The sequence below is a fragment of the Leishmania braziliensis genome, chromosome 15 (assembly GCF_000002845.2).
Source record: "Leishmania braziliensis MHOM/BR/75/M2904 complete genome, chromosome 15".
NCBI classification, from domain to species: domain Eukaryota; phylum Euglenozoa; class Kinetoplastea; order Trypanosomatida; family Trypanosomatidae; genus Leishmania; species Leishmania braziliensis.
This window is the reverse complement of record NC_009307.2, coordinates 558,443-575,584: the sequence shown is the minus strand read 5'-3', so window position 1 is coordinate 575,584 and position 17,142 is coordinate 558,443. Positions and strand designations below refer to the sequence as shown.

General features: G+C 57.1%; 7 protein-coding genes across 7 annotated transcripts; all 7 read left to right on the top strand.

Annotated features, from left to right (window-relative positions):
- Positions 1–581: 581 nt before the first annotated feature.
- Positions 582–3,401, top strand: LBRM_15_1480 (putative cAMP specific phosphodiesterase; the record flags this gene model as incomplete). Its single annotated transcript, XM_001563545.1, has 1 exon — positions 582–3,401. The coding sequence occupies one exon, from the start codon at positions 582–584 to the stop codon at positions 3,399–3,401; it is 2,820 nt and encodes a 939-aa protein (XP_001563595.1).
- A 2,506-nt stretch (positions 3,402–5,907) lies between these two features.
- On the top strand, positions 5,908–6,288 carry LBRM_15_1470 (putative ribosomal protein S6; the record flags this gene model as incomplete). The annotated part of the gene is made up of 1 exon (XM_001563544.1): positions 5,908–6,288. The coding sequence occupies one exon, from the start codon at positions 5,908–5,910 to the stop codon at positions 6,286–6,288; it is 381 nt and encodes a 126-aa protein (XP_001563594.1).
- Positions 6,289–7,710: 1,422 nt separating this feature from the next.
- LBRM_15_1460 (conserved hypothetical protein) lies at positions 7,711–8,088 on the top strand (the record flags this gene model as incomplete). The annotated part of the gene is made up of 1 exon (XM_001563543.1): positions 7,711–8,088. The coding sequence occupies one exon, from the start codon at positions 7,711–7,713 to the stop codon at positions 8,086–8,088; it is 378 nt and encodes a 125-aa protein (XP_001563593.1).
- A 1,135-nt stretch (positions 8,089–9,223) lies between these two features.
- On the top strand, positions 9,224–10,600 carry LBRM_15_1450 (putative phosphomevalonate kinase protein; the record flags this gene model as incomplete). Its single annotated transcript, XM_001563542.1, has 1 exon — positions 9,224–10,600. The coding sequence occupies one exon, from the start codon at positions 9,224–9,226 to the stop codon at positions 10,598–10,600; it is 1,377 nt and encodes a 458-aa protein (XP_001563592.1).
- Positions 10,601–11,257: 657 nt separating this feature from the next.
- Positions 11,258–12,286, top strand: LBRM_15_1440 (putative proliferative cell nuclear antigen (PCNA); the record flags this gene model as incomplete). The annotated part of the gene is made up of 1 exon (XM_001563541.1): positions 11,258–12,286. The coding sequence occupies one exon, from the start codon at positions 11,258–11,260 to the stop codon at positions 12,284–12,286; it is 1,029 nt and encodes a 342-aa protein (XP_001563591.1).
- Positions 12,287–13,684: 1,398 nt separating this feature from the next.
- Positions 13,685–15,535, top strand: LBRM_15_1430 (putative glutaminyl-tRNA synthetase; the record flags this gene model as incomplete). The annotated part of the gene is made up of 1 exon (XM_001563540.1): positions 13,685–15,535. The coding sequence occupies one exon, from the start codon at positions 13,685–13,687 to the stop codon at positions 15,533–15,535; it is 1,851 nt and encodes a 616-aa protein (XP_001563590.1).
- An 848-nt stretch (positions 15,536–16,383) lies between these two features.
- On the top strand, positions 16,384–16,671 carry LBRM_15_0141_1 (conserved hypothetical protein; the record flags this gene model as incomplete). Its single annotated transcript, XM_003722923.1, has 1 exon — positions 16,384–16,671. The coding sequence occupies one exon, from the start codon at positions 16,384–16,386 to the stop codon at positions 16,669–16,671; it is 288 nt and encodes a 95-aa protein (XP_003722971.1).
- Between the last annotated feature and the right edge of the window lie 471 nt (positions 16,672–17,142).

Genomic DNA, 17,142 nt, shown 5'->3' with positions numbered 1-17,142 from the left:
AGATTCTGTGGGGAATGCGGGAAGAGTTGGCGCAAGGTTTGTGGAGAATAGTCGTCCAAGTTGAGTACACCTTGATCTTCTCCGTGAGAGAACGATGCGCTTCCTCCTCTCCTGTTGCCGTTCCTTTCTCTCCCTGTGTTCCCCGCCACGATGAATCATTGTGGATTTCTTGTCCTGTCCCACTTCTTGCTTTCGTTCCCCCTCACGACCTAAGAAGTGCGATCAAGACCCCAGTCTTTCCTCTCCAGCTCTACGCGTACGCAACCACCATCACCAAAAGCCGCTCAACAGCAACACCTAAGCAGCTTCACCGATATTTACACTTATTCAAAAAGGCGGCCTACAGGAGGAGTTGCACTTGAGCACTTTGGGCGCGCACAACCGCACATGCACGCGTGGCCGTACAGGGGCCCCATCGCTCTCCCATCCGCTTTCCTACTTTTGCTCTCGTTTTCGTTCTCCACTATAACACACTAATAAGGAAAGCCGCAAACGACAGCAGACAGCAACCGCACAGCCTCTTTGGGCCCTTTGCTTCGCCGCTGGCTATCGTTGTTACGTGACAGTGGCGTGGTACACTGATGTATCAGCCGTTCCACTCCCCCGTGGCGCCCTTCAGCAGCGCAGCCGGCTCCGGTCACCTATGTGAAACAGTCGCTCTGTGCCAGTCGATCTTGGCGCGCTACCGACGGACCGGCACTTCCTTTTCCACCACGGAGCTGAAGGCAATTCAGGCCCTGCGCACTGCGTTCCCTGATACTGCGCAAGGGTCCGCTGCAAATGGCTCGGCTTCGCAGCAACAGCTCACCGATGACTTCCTGAACAGCCTCGATACGACCGACATACAGCACAACCTACAAGACGACATTGTCGCGCTTGTGGAGGAGTGCTGTGACTGCACCAAGGAGCCAACAGCATTATTCGCAGCAATCAACGAGTGCTTCTCTAGCGTTACTGGCTCGCGCAATGTTCGAACCTACATGATGAACGCGAACGACAATATCCTTTGGGACCCAGTCAACGCCGTTGCCGCCCTTGTCGACAACGTCACGTCCCTGGGCAAGTGTGCCCAGGGCTGTAACATGATGACCATTGCAAACACCCTCTATATCCCCCTTAGGTTTTCTTCTGAGCTGGTTGGGTGCGTGGAGGCGCCTAGTGGCTGCATCCCGAGGGAAAAGACCGCCATGACCCAACTACTGCTCCGGATCATCACCATTGCGGTTCGCAACACCATCAATGTCTGCCTCAAGAAGTGTGAGGTGAACAAAGTGGAAGCCATGGTAAACATGGCGACACGGCTTGCGCGCGACACGCTGGAGGAGTCGGTGTTGGTGCAGTCCATCATCAACACGGCGAAGACGCTGACGGAGAGCGACCGGTGCAGCATTTTCCTGGTGAAGGCGGACGGCAGTCTGAAGGCGCACTTTGAGGACGGCAACGTTGTGGTGGTGCCTGCTGGGACAGGCATCGCAGGCTACGTTGCGGAGTCGGGTGCTGTGGTGAACATCCCGAACGCGTACGAGGACGAGCGGTTCAACCGGTCTGTGGACAAGGTGACTGGCTACCATACACGCACGATTCTGTGCCTGCCGATCGCGTTCGAGGGCACGATCGTTGCCGTTGCTCAGCTGATCAACAAGCTGGACATGGTGACAGAGAGCGGGCAGCGGCTGCCACGGGTGTTTGGACAGCGCGACGAGGAGCTGTTTGAGACGTTCTCCATGTTTGCTGCCGCGTCGCTGCGCAACTGCCGCATCAACGAGACGCTGCTGGCGGAGAAGAAGAAGGGCGACGCGATCCTGGACGTTGTGACGGTGCTGTCGAACACGGACATCCGCGACGTGAACAGCATTGTGCGGCACGTGCTGCACGGTGCGAAGAAGCTGCTGAACGCGGATCGGTCTTCGATGTTTCTGCTGGATAAGGAGCGCAACGAGCTATACAGCAAGATGGCCGACAGCGCGAACGAGATCCGATTTCCGTGCGGGCAAGGCATTGCCGGCACTGTTGCCGAGTCCGGCGTTGGTGAGAACATCATGGATGCGTACGCCGACTCGCGCTTCAACAGCGCTGTGGACCGGCAGCTGGGCTACCGTACTCAGTCCATTCTGTGCGAGCCAATCATGCTGAATGGCGAGGTGCTTGCCGTGGTGCAGCTCGTTAACAAGCTCAGCGACGATGGTAGTGTGTCCTGCTTCACATCCGTGGATCAAGAGACATTCAAGGTGTTCTCACTGTTTGCCGGTATCTCGATCAACAACAGCCATCTACTGGAGTTCGCCGTGAACGCAGGCCGTGAGGCAATGAACTTGGGCCTGCATCGCAACAGCGTTTCAGCGCTTCGTGGTCTAAAGGGAGTGAATGTGATTGAAGTGACGCCGGAGGAGCGTGAGGCGGTGATGTCGATCGACTTCGGGAGTGCATATGACTTCGCTTCGCCGAACTTCAACCTGTTTGAAGTGCGCGAGAGGTGCAGCGAGCCAATGGATGCGGCTGCCGGTGTTGCGTACAATCTGCTGTGGAACACTGGCCTGCCGGAGAAGTTTGGCTGCCGTGAGCAGACGCTGCTGAACTTCATCCTGCAGTGCCGCCGTAGGTACCGTCGTGTGCCGTACCACAACTTCTACCACGTCGTGGATGTGTGCCAGACGCTGCACACATACCTGTACATTGGCAAGGCGTCGGAGTTCCTGATGGAGCTGGATTGCTACGTGCTGCTCATAACTGCACTGGTGCACGACCTCGACCACATGGGTGTGAACAACAGCTTCTACCTGAAGACGGACTCGCCGCTGGGTATTCTGTCCAGCGCGAGCGGGAACAACTCCGTGCTGGAGGTGCATCACTGCAGCCTCGCCATCGAAATACTGTCCGACCCCACCGCGGACGTGTTCGAGGGGCTGGGCGGGGACGACGTCGCGTACGCGTACCGCTCCCTGATTGACTGTGTGCTGGCCACTGATATGGCTCGTCACGGTGACTTGCTGAAGGTGTTCGACGATATGGCGAAGGGCAACTACGACTGCAGTAATGAGGCCCATCGTCGCCTGGTGTTGCAGACGCTGATTAAGGCCGGTGACGTGTCGAATGTGACGAAGCCGTTTGAGACGTCGCGCATGTGGGCGATGGCTGTGACGGAGGAATTCTACCGCCAGGGTGACATGGAGAAAGAGAAGGGCGTGGAGGTGTTGCCGATGTTTGACCGGTCGAAGAACACCGAGCTGGCACGTGGGCAGATTGGCTTCATCGACTTTGTAGCTGGCAAGTTCTTCCGGGACATTGTGGGCAGCTTCTTTCATGGAATGCAGTGGTGTGTTGACACGGTAACCTCCAACCGTGCGAAGTGGCAAGATATCCTGGACGGCCGCCGCGTGTCGGCGGTATCTGTAGGAGTTTAAGGCGTGGGTGCCGTTGCTGATCGTGTCCAAGGTCTTTCGGATAGACATGCATGCAATCGACGGTGGCTACGATGTTTTTCGTCCTGGTAGTAGTGTAGGTGGCATCTGCGCTGCAGACTTCAAGCATTACTGCAAAGCGCATGCTTGGAGTAACAGAGGACTGTCGACCGTGCCTGAGGTGTATCATAGTGGTGTCACTCGTATGCTTGTGAGGATGTGTTCCGGCTGACGCTTATGCATCGATTGTATGCTTCCGATCAAATGCTCAGCCTAGCAGATGTTGAATGATGAGTGTGCCTCTCTTTTCCTATGCAAGTGTTCCTCTGCTGTCCTTCTGTGTTGCGCTTTCGGCTGGTGCTGCGTTGTTAATCCGCCGTTCCTCTTGCTGTCTTTTGTGGCCGCTGTTGTTTGTGTGTGTGTGTGTGTAAAGATGTATACTTTCTCTTTATATTCGTCTACTCCCCTCTTCTCCCTCACTCCCTTGCGGTAAACAGTCGTGAAAGACCCCCTCTCTGCGCTTGTCGTTGCCTTCTCTCATCACGTTGCTCTTCCCTGTGAAGTTACGTTGCCTCTGCCTATCGCCTTTGTGGCCTAGTGTGTCTCCTGGATGCAGAATGGGTGTCTTCACCTCTTGACCCCCCGGAACAGCTGTGCATAGGTGAAGGATGCACGAGCCATGTGTGTATGTATGTCTTTGCGAGAAGGTGGGTAGCTGGCACACGTGTTTGCCTATTTTTTATCATTTTATCTTGTCAGTTTTCTAAGCCTCCCCCCCCCTCTCCCCTCTACTCTCTTTCACTCACTCCCTCTTCATCTTTCTCTTTTGCTTTTTTCCCCCTCTTGCTGTTTGCATGAGCTGACGTCGAAACTGTGCAGTGGGGTTGGGGGTGGATGTTGGGCCACTGCGCAAATGCCGTAGAAATCTCGCGGATTTAGATCCCTCCCCCCCCCTCCCTCCCCTCCCCCATCACCAGAGTAAGCGGTGTAATGTCTGTTATAAAGCTAGGTGTTTTCCGGTTGGACGAGTGACGGGTAGGGGCTTGGTTCTTGAGGTGTGTATGTGTACTGCCCAGCGCAACACTGGATGCTCTGCCCTTACCATTGCGTGTGTCTCCCACAGCTCCTGTCTGTCTTACCTCTTTCTCACCCTCTGTCACTCGCACAAGGTAGACGTCGGACGCGTGCGTTCTTTTACTATCTCCCTTTCTTGGCGAAGGCACGCATACTCGCTGCGCCTCTTTACGTCTCTGTTTGCCGCTACGCACCATTTCGACGACGCCTCGCTCGTTTTCTCTCGTGTTTTGTGCGCTCCTCTGCGTGCGTTGATGTTGCCTTGTACCACAAGACCTCTCCTTTCTCTTCCCCCTCCCCCTTGCTGTCTACTGTGTGGCGCCATTTTCTCGTCTTCCCCCCACCTGATGTACAACTCCAGCCTCTCTCTTCGCCTTCCCCTCGGTCTCCCACTCCCACGGCGTCGCTTCTCATCTATCCTCTTTTGCCCGTCTCTCTCCAGATCACTGCTTGATGGCACTTCGTTGTGCTTCCACGTAGTGTAGGACGTCGGTGTGACACCTCTCTCCTCCCCTCACTCCCTCTCCGTCCCCCTCCCTGTGTGTGTGTGTGTGCACCCGTGCGATGTCGATGCAGCAGTGGTGTTCTTAGCGAAGCAAGAAACAAGTTGCGTGCGCAGAATATCATAGCGGAGGGAGAGCGTGAGAGGGAGGGAGCGGAATGTGAAAAAGTGCTGCTAAACAGCAAATGATGTGGTAGGTTGGTACATTAGACCCCGAGGCATATCGAAGAAGAGGAAGTAGAAGGATGCTGCACACACCGTGGTATATCTGGAGACTCGTCCCCCTGCCACGGTCATCGCTGAAGAAGCTGAGTGAGAGTGAGTCCAGTTCTTTTCGAGTTTCTCTCCTGGGTCTTTGGCTGCGGCAGCATCTCCCCTTTGAGGGTCCTGTGAGCACGTCTGCAGCGGGCCACTGGTGGTGCAACGAGGGAGCAGCCACACCACCCGTGAGAAGAAATTTTGGAAGGCAAACGCTTTGTGTAGTGCCCCAAGCAGCTCTAAGACGCATCTTGAAGGCACCGAGCAGGAGAACTGTTCTGCGGCCAATTCCCATCAAAATGCGTTCACCTTTGTGTTTCTCCCTTGACTCAGCCTCTTCAACTCACCCACTCTCTCTACCCCCGCCACCTTGTTGTGACTCCCCCTCCCTTCGCTTCTCTCGCCCTCTGGCATCCCTCTCCAATATTTTCTACGGTCTGTCGGTGTGCCCTTCCCCCCCCCTCCTCTCACCTTCTCCTGCCCTACGTGGACTACACTGGGGCAACGCGTGCGCGTTGGGTTTGCACCCCATCCACCTCCGACACGCGGACACGCATCTGCGCTGCCCTTCGTTTCAGCCATTAAGAAGTTAGACAAACACACGCACAAGTGCACTTTCACTACGACTCTTTTGCAGGGATTCCCACTCGTTCTTAACGCTGCCCAACACGAGAAATGACTGGAGAAATCAGCGAGAAGGCCTTCCCCCTTGCGACGGATCGCCTAAGCCAGAGCATCCTCGATCTCGTGCAGGAGGCTAGCAATGCCAAGATGGTGAAGAAAGGCGCCAACGAGGCCACCAAGGCCTTGAATCGCGGCATTGCGGACCTGATAGTGTTGGCGGGTGACACAAACCCGATTGAGATCCTCCTTCACCTACCCCTCCTGTGCGAAGACAAGAATGTCCCGTACGTCTTTGTGCCGTCCAAGACGGCGCTTGGCCGCGCCTCCCAGGTTTCTCGCAATGTCGTGGCGCTAGCCATCCTTCAGGGTGAGAACAGCCCTGTCGCGGCGAAGGTGCAGGGAGTGAAGCTCGAGATCGAGCGCTTGCTGTAATGGGGCTTTTCTTGCCTGCGTGCGTGTCAGAGGCGCTGATAGCTTCGCGTGTTTTGCATGTGTTGGTATTTCCTTTCTTTGTGATTTCACTCGAGCTAAGACTGCTGTGCAAGGCCGCCGCCTACTGCACGAGGATGATCGACCTGTGTCGCGGCGCGGTGTGCGTGTCGCCGCTTGTGTAAAAGTGCAACAGCAGTCCTTTAGTGCAGCTGGTCGAGGAAACGCTAACGATATTTTCTCTCGTTTGTTTTTGTGTCACGTCCTAACAGAGGCCAAAGGGCCGCAGTCTTCTGTGCGATTCTTCGCCAGAGTCGGGCTGGGAGAAGAGGCAGGCACGGAGGGCAGTGGCTGCACAGAGGGGCACCGCAATGCCGCCACAAAAACTAAATCAGGCGCGACGCCTCCACTCCTCTCTCCTCTACTGGGATGCTGGTCCACTTTCGCCTGTGTGCCTCACCGCTTTGCTACTGTCAGTGGTTCTCGTCTGCCACTGCGTCTCTCTGTGTGTGGAGTTAACCCCTGCTGTATCAAGTGGTGCACTTGACCCTCCCCTCACTACTCCTGTGGCGCTGTTATGAACAAGAAGATTCCTTGGCTAACACGCGTATGGGGAGCCTTGCGTTATGTGTGGGCACGCGGCTACGCAGTCCTGAAGCGGTGTTTCCCTTCTCTGTAATTCCGAGTGAAGATTAATGGATATAAGAGGCTCGGCGAAAAGAAAGGAAGAGAGGGTGAGCAGCGCGAGCAGCTGCGTTAGACCAGCCGCCAACAGAATCAGTCTTCCGGAGAGGCGGTTTCTCTCGTCGTATGTGACCCACGGCAGCCGCCTGATGGGCTTGTGGAACATGTTATCGGCGCCGGCACTTAAGAATTCGTTCTACAAGAGGTGGACGGGAGCGAGGCGGATGATGAGTTATCTCGCCTTTCCACCAGAACGCCTCTCTTTTCCGCTCCTATCCACCTTTGCATGACAGGGCGTTGTCGCAATTCTTAGCGCTGCACTAGCCGGCCGGATCTGAGGGAGGGAAGGTGTTTGAGCCGTTGCTCAATTCTGTTAGTGACGTGACAACACACGCTTCTCCCGCAGACCATCGCTCTCTCACCATGTTGATGTGCAACTTTCTCACGCACTTTGATCTCCCCCTCTCTTTCTCTTCGTGTATGTCTCCCTCTGTGCCTCCTCTCACCCACAACCACTGTGAGCTTCGCAATGTCGGCCTTCGTTTCCGTGGGTGTGGGCCCCTCTGGGAGACGCGACTGTCCTACGTCATCCACAGCACGCGCACTGAATCGCTCGCCTACTCCTCCAGGCAACAGTGGGACGACGCCGACCACTACCACCGCTAGTCTCCCTCCCTCCTTTCTTTTGGTTCGCCGCATCGCAGTGCCTTACCCAACTGCACGCACACACGAGGTGGGAGCATGTCTTGCACAGCCAAGTGCGGGGGCTACGGCTCTCTGCGCGCCGAGTGCGCACGGGAGCCGTGCATGGCGAATGGCATGTGCACTCTGCTGGACCCTAGCGCCTCGGACTGCGTCTCGTGGTGCTGCACGAGCCGCAGCGGGCACGTCTTCTTCCTTGTGTTTTTCTTCTGTGCCGGGACATTCGCGCTGTGCGCCTCCTACTACCTCTACCGTCTTCACCAGATCAACCTCGAGGGCGGCGCGGTGCAGGAGAACGGCGAAGCGGTGGTGATGACCGAACCACCGACAGAGGAGGAGATGACTGTGGCGCGCCGCAAGAAGCGTACTGTCGTTGTGGACCCGGAACTACTCAAGGAGCTTGAATCCCAGCATTGAGCCAGGGAAGGAGTGGGATAGACGATGGGGAGGGAAGTAGGGGTGCAGCCACACTCACCCTTTTCTCCCTCTCTTCATTTCTCTCTGTGGGGCCTTCATCGCTGATCTTCGATTAAATTGCACTGTGTCTCTGCACTTGTGAGCGAAACTGGCCGTTGCCGTACAACGATGCGTTGCTTCTTTTGCCTCTCTTCCCCATCTCCTCCTTCCCTCGGTACCCGGGAGGGGGGGATGGCGAGGTCAGAGATGCTGAGCGCGTTGATGTGCATTTGTCCGTACTTAGATGCGTGCGTCTGGGCACCGTCCAAGCCCCTTGGTGGTGGTGGTGTCCCGCGTTCGAATGGCACGACTTCCACAGCGTCGCTGGTGTTGTAGGAGCCTCGGCGGTACCACACAACTTACGTGTCTCAGCTCTTTGTTTTAGCACCCCTCGTTCTCTTCTGAGTGTATACCTTCTTGGGTACACGCGCCGCACTACCGTTGCGAAGACACCCTTCATCTCGTTCCTCTCTCCTACGACAACGCCTCTCCTCCTGCAGTATGGTGGGGGCACCCCGCATTCAGATTCCCTGCGCCGCCGTCTGCCGCAGACGATAGCGCGCACTGCGATACCCAAAGGAGCCTGTCAAATCAATCCGCCAATGCAGTGCAGCTCAGCCCAGGTACCGTCCCCTGCTAAGATCTTTACCACCATAAATCACCCTGACTCTCTTCCCCCTTTCCCTCTACCGTCCTCTGCGTGTGCGGGGGGGGGAGGTTGACTTCTCAGCCTCATCTCCGGCTCTTCAGCACACATGCGCTTCAATCATTGCTCTCTTTCCTGTGTTGCTTGCATGCCTCTATTGCCCTTCCATGGCTAAACACTCCTCTCGGACACTCACCTATCGGACCGACACCCACCCACCCACCCACACACACACACACTGCATCTTGTATTGGCTGCTCGTGCGCCGTCATCCTTCGTTCACTCTGTACGTATGCAAGGCTGTTGTTTCTCTCTGCGAGCAACTTAGATGGCTCACCACCGCCACAGCCTCCTCTCATCCCTCGCTGCGTAACGCCCCTCTTCTCTGTCACTCTTTTCTCTCCTCTTTGCTTTCGCTCTCTACACCTCCCAGCTTGAAGCTTATCTGCGATGGAGGTGTCCTCACCCGGCAAGGTTCTCATCCTCGGTGGCTACCTTATTGTGGAGTCCTGCACCCCGGCCAATGTCGGCATCTCAATCGGTGTGAACGCGCGCTTCACGACACGCATCGTCAAGGCGCAGCCAGCCGCGGCCGACACTTCCGGGCAAACGACGGTGCACGTGAGCTCACCGCAGCTCCATCAGTCGTTCTGCTTCGTTGCCAGCACGTTAACGCCTGGCACCGTCGCGGTGAAGCAGACGGAGGGCCCAGGGAGCTCTTTTATCTTCTACGCCGTCCTGTACTCTGTGGCGGCCGCCCAGTCTCTGGGCAGCAACACCGACGGTGAGGTTTGGATGGAGCTCCTGGCTGACAATGACTTCTACAGTCAACGCAACTATTTAGAGAGCCAAGGGAAGGACGTGAGCGTGGCCAACCTGCGCGCCCTTCCACCCCACCTGCCGCTGGTCGGTGCCGTCTCCAAGACTGGCTTGGGCTCCTCCTCGGCCATGACGACCAGCATCGTGGCGTGCCTCTGCTACCACTTTAATGCAGACGGGTGCTCACACGAGTACATTCATCGCATCGCCCAGATTGCCCACAGTATCACACAGGGCAAGATCGGCAGCGGCTTCGATGTGTACACCGCTGTCTACGGCACGTGCGCCTACCGCCGCTTTCCTGCGAACCGCGTGTCGATGATGATGGACAGTGCTCAGCAGCCGACCTCGGTGCAGGTAGAGGCGCTAACACGGTGTGTGAACATGGGAGAGGTGTGGGTGCCACACGAGTCGTTCCGCCTGCCCCCTGGAGTGAAGCTAATCCTCGGAGACGTGCACCAGGGCGGCTCCAGCACTCCTGGCATGGTCGAAAAGATCATGGCGTGGCGCAACTCTGTCGCTGATACTCCAGATAACCTTTGGGAGCAGCTGCGCCACAATAACGAGGCGTACATCGCCGCTCTTCGTCGCATGATCGACGATGCGGCAGCGAAGCCGGACGTCTACGTGGCTGCCATGACGGCGCTCCAGCAGGTGCCCTCGCTGCCACTGCTTGAGACAGACAACGGGTCGGCTCAGTGCATCGTCGAGGCGTCCCGCTGTGCCGCACGCAGCCGTGCCCTCCTGCGGGACATAGGTATAGCCGCCGAGGTGAAGGTGGAGCCGTCGGAGCTGAGCGGCCTGTTGGACGACACAGCGGCACTGCCAGGTGTGTTCGCGGTGGGCTGTCCTGGCGCTGGCGGCTATGACGCGGTATTCGCCCTAGTGCTCGGCGACGAACGCGCCGCTGCGGTAGAGGCGTTCTGGGAGCGCTATGCCCCGCTGAGCGTCTGCCCGCTTACGGTGCGCGAAGACCCAAGCGGCCTGCTCGTCAAGTCCCCAGCCTGAAATCACCCAGAGGAAGCAGAGCATGGAGGCTTTCCTCACTGCCACGTCTGTGTGGCATGACGTCGCCTGCATAGAGCTCTTTACAGTGAAAAATTGGTCTGCACCTCTTGCGCTCTCTGTCTCTCTGAAAGCTCAGCAAAGTACAGCACACAGTCAACAGCAAAACAACCCTCGACGGCGACGCTTCAAGACGGTCCCCTTTCTGTTTTTCATTTTGTCTTAACTGTGTGTGTGTGTCTCTCTCTCTCTCTCGAAACACGCTGATGTGCGGTTGCTGCTGCCTGTTAAGGCCGCATGGTAACGCACATGTGCAGCCACGCGAGGCCGATGTCCCCTCACGTCCTGCTACCTCCGTCAGCACCACATTAGTCAAGCAAAAGGAGTCCCTCGCGGGGGTGATAGGCGGCACTTCTCTAAAGGCGCCCTGGACTCTTTTGTCTATTTTGCCTAATCACGCCGTCATCGCTTCACACGCACAGCCCTTTCGACCGCCCACTCGCCCTTCTCTTCTCGTGTGCGTATGCCCATGTATCGCTGGATGCACCGCGCGCACATCTACCGCCTCTTGCCTCACTCGTTCGTCCTCCGCGCGTCTCTTCCTCACCTCCTCAATGTTGGCACCACCACCGTCGCCGCCCCCGAACACGAACAAATCGCATGGGGATCCGCAAACCCACGCCAGTCCGCCATACACATACGCCCATTCCCGCACACACGCATATCATCTGCCCGCACCTCAGCGTCTGTGTCTCATACAGCATAGGACATCATCTCGCAAACAACACCCCGCCACTTTTCGCCACCATGCTCGAAGCTCAGGTCCAGTACGCCAGCCTATGGAAGCGCTTGATCGAATGCATCAACGGGCTGGTGAATGAGGCGAACTTCGACTGCAACCCAGGCGGTTTGTCCATCCAGGCCATGGACTCCAGCCACGTCGCCCTTGTGCACATGTTGCTGCGCGACGATTGCTTTGTCAAGTACCAGTGCGAGCGCAACATTATCCTTGGCCTCAACCTCGCCTCCCTCGCCAAGGTGCTGAAGATCGTCGACAGCAACGACAGCCTCAGCCTGCGACACGACGATGACTCAGACGTGGTCACCCTTACCTCTGAGAACCCAGAGAAGACGCGCAAATGCGAGTACCAGCTGAAGCTGCTCGAAATTGAGGCGGAGTCGATGGGCATTCCTGAGATGGACTACCGCAGCACCGTCACACTCAACTCCTCCGAGTTTTCGAAGATTGTGCGCGATATGCAGGTCTTCGGTGACACTGTCACCATCGCCATCAGCAAGGAGGGAGTGAAGTTCAGCTCCTCGGGTGATGTTGGCCAGGGCTACACATTCCTTCAGGCCGCCGGCGTGTCGGACCGCAGCGCCAAATCGGAGGTGAAGTCTGAGGTGAAGGCGGAGACCCGGGACGAGAACGACGACGGACCCATCTCCCGCAAGTACAACAAAGCGGAGGGCGGCAACGGCGCTATCGGGGTCGAGGTGACGTTAGAGGAGCCCATCACGCTATCTTTTGCTCTCCGTTTCATGGGCATCTTTGCCAAAGGCTCAACGCTCAGCGAGCGTGTCACACTCAAGTTCGCCAAGGATAGTCCGTGCATGGTGGAGTACGGCATCGACAACGTCGGTTATCTCCGCTACTACCTAGCGCCCAAGGTGGACGATGCGGAGTGAAAGCGACGTATGAATGGATAAGAACGAAGTGGTGAGGGAAGGATGTGCTACGAAGGTACTTCTCGTAGTGAGTGGGGTCGGTGGGTGATGCTTCCACACGTGCTGCCCCCTCCCCTCGCCGAGCTCTCGTACTCTTTTTTAGTTTCTCTTCTTGGCTGCGCTGCGTGTGCGCGCTTCGTCTCTCCACCGCGCCGCCATCGCCCATCCTCCTATCCCCTTCACCTCCTTACCCACTCGCCCCCGTTTCCACCACCAGTCCTCCCCCCCCCCCCCCCCCGATACCCATAGACATAGAAAACCATCTTCCCTTTCTCTTTCCCTTTACTCTCCTTTGACCTCGCTTCGTCATAGTCTCTCCATCTCTCTCTCTCTGTCAGCCCTAGCGCAGCATGACACCTTGCTGCCGCCTCTGTATTTCTATGCTCTGTCAGGTATCCTTCCCGAGTGGGCAGGGGAGTCGCCAGACAGAGCGCGTGGCCACTGCAAAAGGGGGTTGAGGGGGGTGGATACTCATCCTTGGGAGAAAGTGTGCGATAGACGCCCCTCCCCCCACCCTCCTCTAAACCCAACGGGGGGCTGGGAGGTGTGAAGAGAGGGAAAAGGAGAAAGGATAGAGGAAAAGAAGGAGATGGAAGCTTTCAACTCACGTTGCACACACACCCAGGAACTTGCCCATGGATGAACGAGCAGCCTCAAATGACTTGGAGGGGCCGATCGGGTGAGGGGCGGTGAATACCAGTGCCTTTCAATTGTGTGTACGTGCCCGTCTCTACAGAACGTGTATAACAGTGGAGTAAAGAAACAAAGGGGGAAAACAGCAGAGTATTCCTACAGCAAAGATGGAGCTTTCCCTCTTCTCTCACCCTTCAACAGCGGTGCCATGTGGCACGCGTTTGGGTTGCTTTTTTTCTTGTCCTTGTCTCTGTCGCGTGCACGGTTGCTGCATGTGTGCTTGAGATCGCCTCAAGACAGAGAGAGTGAGTGAACGAAAAAAGTCGTGGTGTGTGTGGATGTGCGTGTGCGTGTCCACACACTCGTGCGGAGTGCCCTTTGCTCAACTCTGGCACTTCTTCCTTTCGCGCTCTTTTCGTGTGCTGCCTTGATGGTGGTGTGCCGCAGGACACCTCCGCGGTGTACTCCGTGCAGCAGTGCTATTCAAACCGTACAGATAAACACGGCGCTAAATCAATAAACCACCACAGCACCTGTGCGATGTGGCACGAAACTAGCTGGCGGCAAATGGCATCAAACTACCTCGATGCTGAGTTGTGCTGTGGCCTACCCATGTCACCTCGTCTTCCCTGCCACCATACATGTCGTCCCGCGCCTTAATGTTCTCTTCTCGCACACACACGCCCCTCTCACCGCTTTTCTTTTCGGCATTGTACGTTCATTCACATGCACGGAGCAGAATCATCCGCGGCACCGCGCCTATGGCTGCTGAAGCACACGCATCCATCAACACGCTCATACAGAACATACTACCCCTTCAAAACACTCACCAAGACAACGTTCCGCCGATTTCTCCCGCGATTGGCAAAGATGGCTGCACCAGCAGCCGCGGAGGTAGAGGTGGAGACGAAGCGTGACCTGTCGGTCCTGCAGAGCGGGCGTCCTGTCCCGGGGTGCCGGAACACGCCCGAGCTGCTCGCGGCGCACGATGCGGTCACCGGAGGGAAGCCGTACTTCCGCTTCCCTCCCGAGCCGAATGGCTTTCTGCATATCGGCCATGCCAAGAGCATGAACCTCAACTTTGGCAGTGCACGCGCGCACGGGGGCAAGTGCTACCTGCGCTACGACGACACGAACCCCGAGGCGGAGGAACAGATCTACATTGACGCCATCATGGAGATGGTGGAGTGGATGGGGTGGAAGCCGGACTGGGTCACCTTCTCCTCCGACTATTTCGACCAGTTGCACGCCTTCGCCGTGCAGCTCATCAAGAAGGGCAAGGCTTACGTCGATCACAGCACGCCAGACGAACTGAAGCAGCAGCGGGAGCAGCGTGAGGACAGCCCGTGGCGCAACCGCAGCGTCGAGGAGAATCTGTTGCTTTTCAATCGCATGCGCCAGGGCCGCTACGCCGAGGGCGAGGCGACGCTTCGCGTGAAGGCTGATATGAAGAGCGACAACCCGAACATGCGTGACTTCATTGCGTACCGCGTCAAGTACGTCGAGCACCCGCACATCCACGACAAGTGGTGCATCTACCCAAGCTACGACTTCACCCACTGCCTCATCGACTCGCTCGAGGACATCGACTACAGTCTGTGCACGCTGGAATTCGAGACACGCCGCGAGAGCTACTTCTGGCTGCTGAGCGAGCTCAACCTGTGGCGCCCTCACGTCTGGGAGTTCAGCCGCCTCAACGTTACGGGCTCGTTACTCTCGAAGCGCAAGATCAACGTGCTGGTGCGCGGTGGCATTGTTCGCGGCTTCGACGATCCCCGCCTGCTCACCCTTGCCGGGATGCGTCGCCGCGGGTACACCCCAGCCGCAATTAACCGCTTCTGCGAGCTGGTTGGTATCACCCGCTCCATGAATGTGATTCAGCTCAGTATGCTGGAGAATACCCTGCGTGAGGACCTTGACGAGCACTGCGAGCGCCGGCTTATGGTCATTGACCCAATTAAGGTAGTGGTGGACAACTGGAAGGGCGAGCGAACCTTCGAATGCCCGAACCACCCGCGCAAGCCGGAGCTTGGCAACCGCACCATGTCATTCACCGATACGTTCTACGTTGACCGCAGCGACTTCCACACAGAGGACAACAACAAGAAGTTCTACGGACTGGCCCCAGGCCCGCGTGTGGTAGGCCTCAAGTACTCGGGTAATGTGGTGTGCAACGGCTTCGAGGTGGACGCCGAGGGACGGCCGACGGTGATTCACGTGGACATTGACTTTGAGCGCAAGGACAAGCCAAAGACGAATATCTCCTGGGTGAGCGCGACAGCGTGCACACCGGTGGAGGTGCGCTTGTACACGGCGCTTCTCAGGGACGATTGTGCCGCTATCGACCCTGACTTTCTCAAATTCATCGACGAGAAGAGCGAAGTGGTGTCGCACGGGTACGCTGAGGAAGGCATCAAGGGTTTAAAGCACTTCGAGTCCATTCAGGTGGAGCGCTTCGGGTACTTTGTCGTCGACCCCGATACCACGGCCGACCACCTCGTCATGAATCGAGTCCTGGGCCTGCGCGAGGACAAGGACAAGGCCACCGTGGCCGAGCCGGCGCCTGCGAAGAAGTAGCAGCGACACCACAAGGAGACACGGGCTGGGTAGCCACCCCCTTTGCTCTCGCCCATTCTGTGTGGAAGAAAAGCCTCTGAAGCGACTCGGTAGAGAGGGAGAAAGACCACGCGCGCAGCGGTGGTTTCCTCGTCTGCAGCGCGGCGTGACTGCCGGAGGTGTGGCTGAATGTGTGGTTGATCTTTTCCTCTCCTTAGCCTGTTTCTAATACTAGTCCATCAGCGCCACGTTCACCATCATCACGACTGGCCCGCCCTCCATCCTAAGGGTATAGCACCCCGATCATACGCGCGCATGTCTTTAACCGGGAGCAGTCAAAATCGTGGTGAACGCGTCAGGGAAAAGAGACAAGAGGCGCAGTCGGTTGCGGTGCGCAAGCGGCAGAAGAAGTGTCGATTGACTTTACTCACGCTGACGTCGTTGCCCATTCATGTCGCGAGCAAAAAGAGATCGATACCGTATGCCACGCAGCGGGAGGTCAGCACGTGCACTACACGTCGAAAGCGCCACCACCACCCCCCCGTTTGCCGTCTACCTGTACGTCATGCATCCGTCTCTGTTCCCTTTCAGCTCTCGCCTACAAGTGTAGGGCATTCCTGCTGGACTAAGCCGCACCTAAGGTAGAAAACAATGCCGACCTGAAGGCACCATATGTCCTCTACACACATATATTATTCTCCTCCCTCTTTTTCCGTCTCTTCATGCGGTTGTTGTTGCTTCTGCAGGTAGTGGACGTCGCAGCAACAGCCCTCACACGCTTCCCCTCCCCCTCCACACTCCCTCTTCCCTTCCCTCGCCGGCGCAGAGTCCTCTCTGTGAAGAAGAGCTAGTGTGGCACCTTTACGCAAATGCCATCGACACCGCTGGACAATACACCGCCCACCGACAGTCGCGGTGAGGCAACACACACGCTTCCTGGCACGAGGCAAGCACCTTGTGTGAACAACTCCTTACCTACGCAAGAGAAGTCATGCGGGCACGTACGGCCCAGCACCGACGTGTACGTGAGTGAGGAGCTTCTCGACATGCTCTCCGAGGACCGTCGCATCAATCGCCGGCATCACTTGGTAGTGGACAAGGTATTCAAGGCGTATATGCTAGAGAAGAAAAACTTCGCCGGCGTCATGCGGACCTAAAGCGGAGGTGCGTGTCCATCACGCATGGGATGGGAGGAGGTTGAAGTGGCGGTGTGGCGGGGTAGAGAGCGGGCGTGATACCATTTGCTGCTGATCTTCCCAGCCCTCCCTTGCAGACCTGCTGATACCACTACACTGGGTTCTTGAAGATTTTTGGTGCCCCTTTCTCCGTTCATGTCTCTCTCTCTCGTTGTTGTTATTGCCCTCGTGAGCATGTGAGTGGGCGTGCAGAGAACAGCTAATGCTGACGGTTAGCTCACGCTCTACCCTCCTTACCTCCTCTCCTTCCTAAGGCGACAAGCGAGTGCACCAGTCCTTGCGGAAAAATTGTGAGTGCACGCCAATGCGTTATGCCAGATTCCATCGATCCAACTCCATCTTTCTCGCAGTCTTGAGGAACTATGCCAGAGAAGAACACTTTGTATGTGGCTGTAGCCTTCGTGGCGCAGGATGAAGGAGCTGTAGAGACTG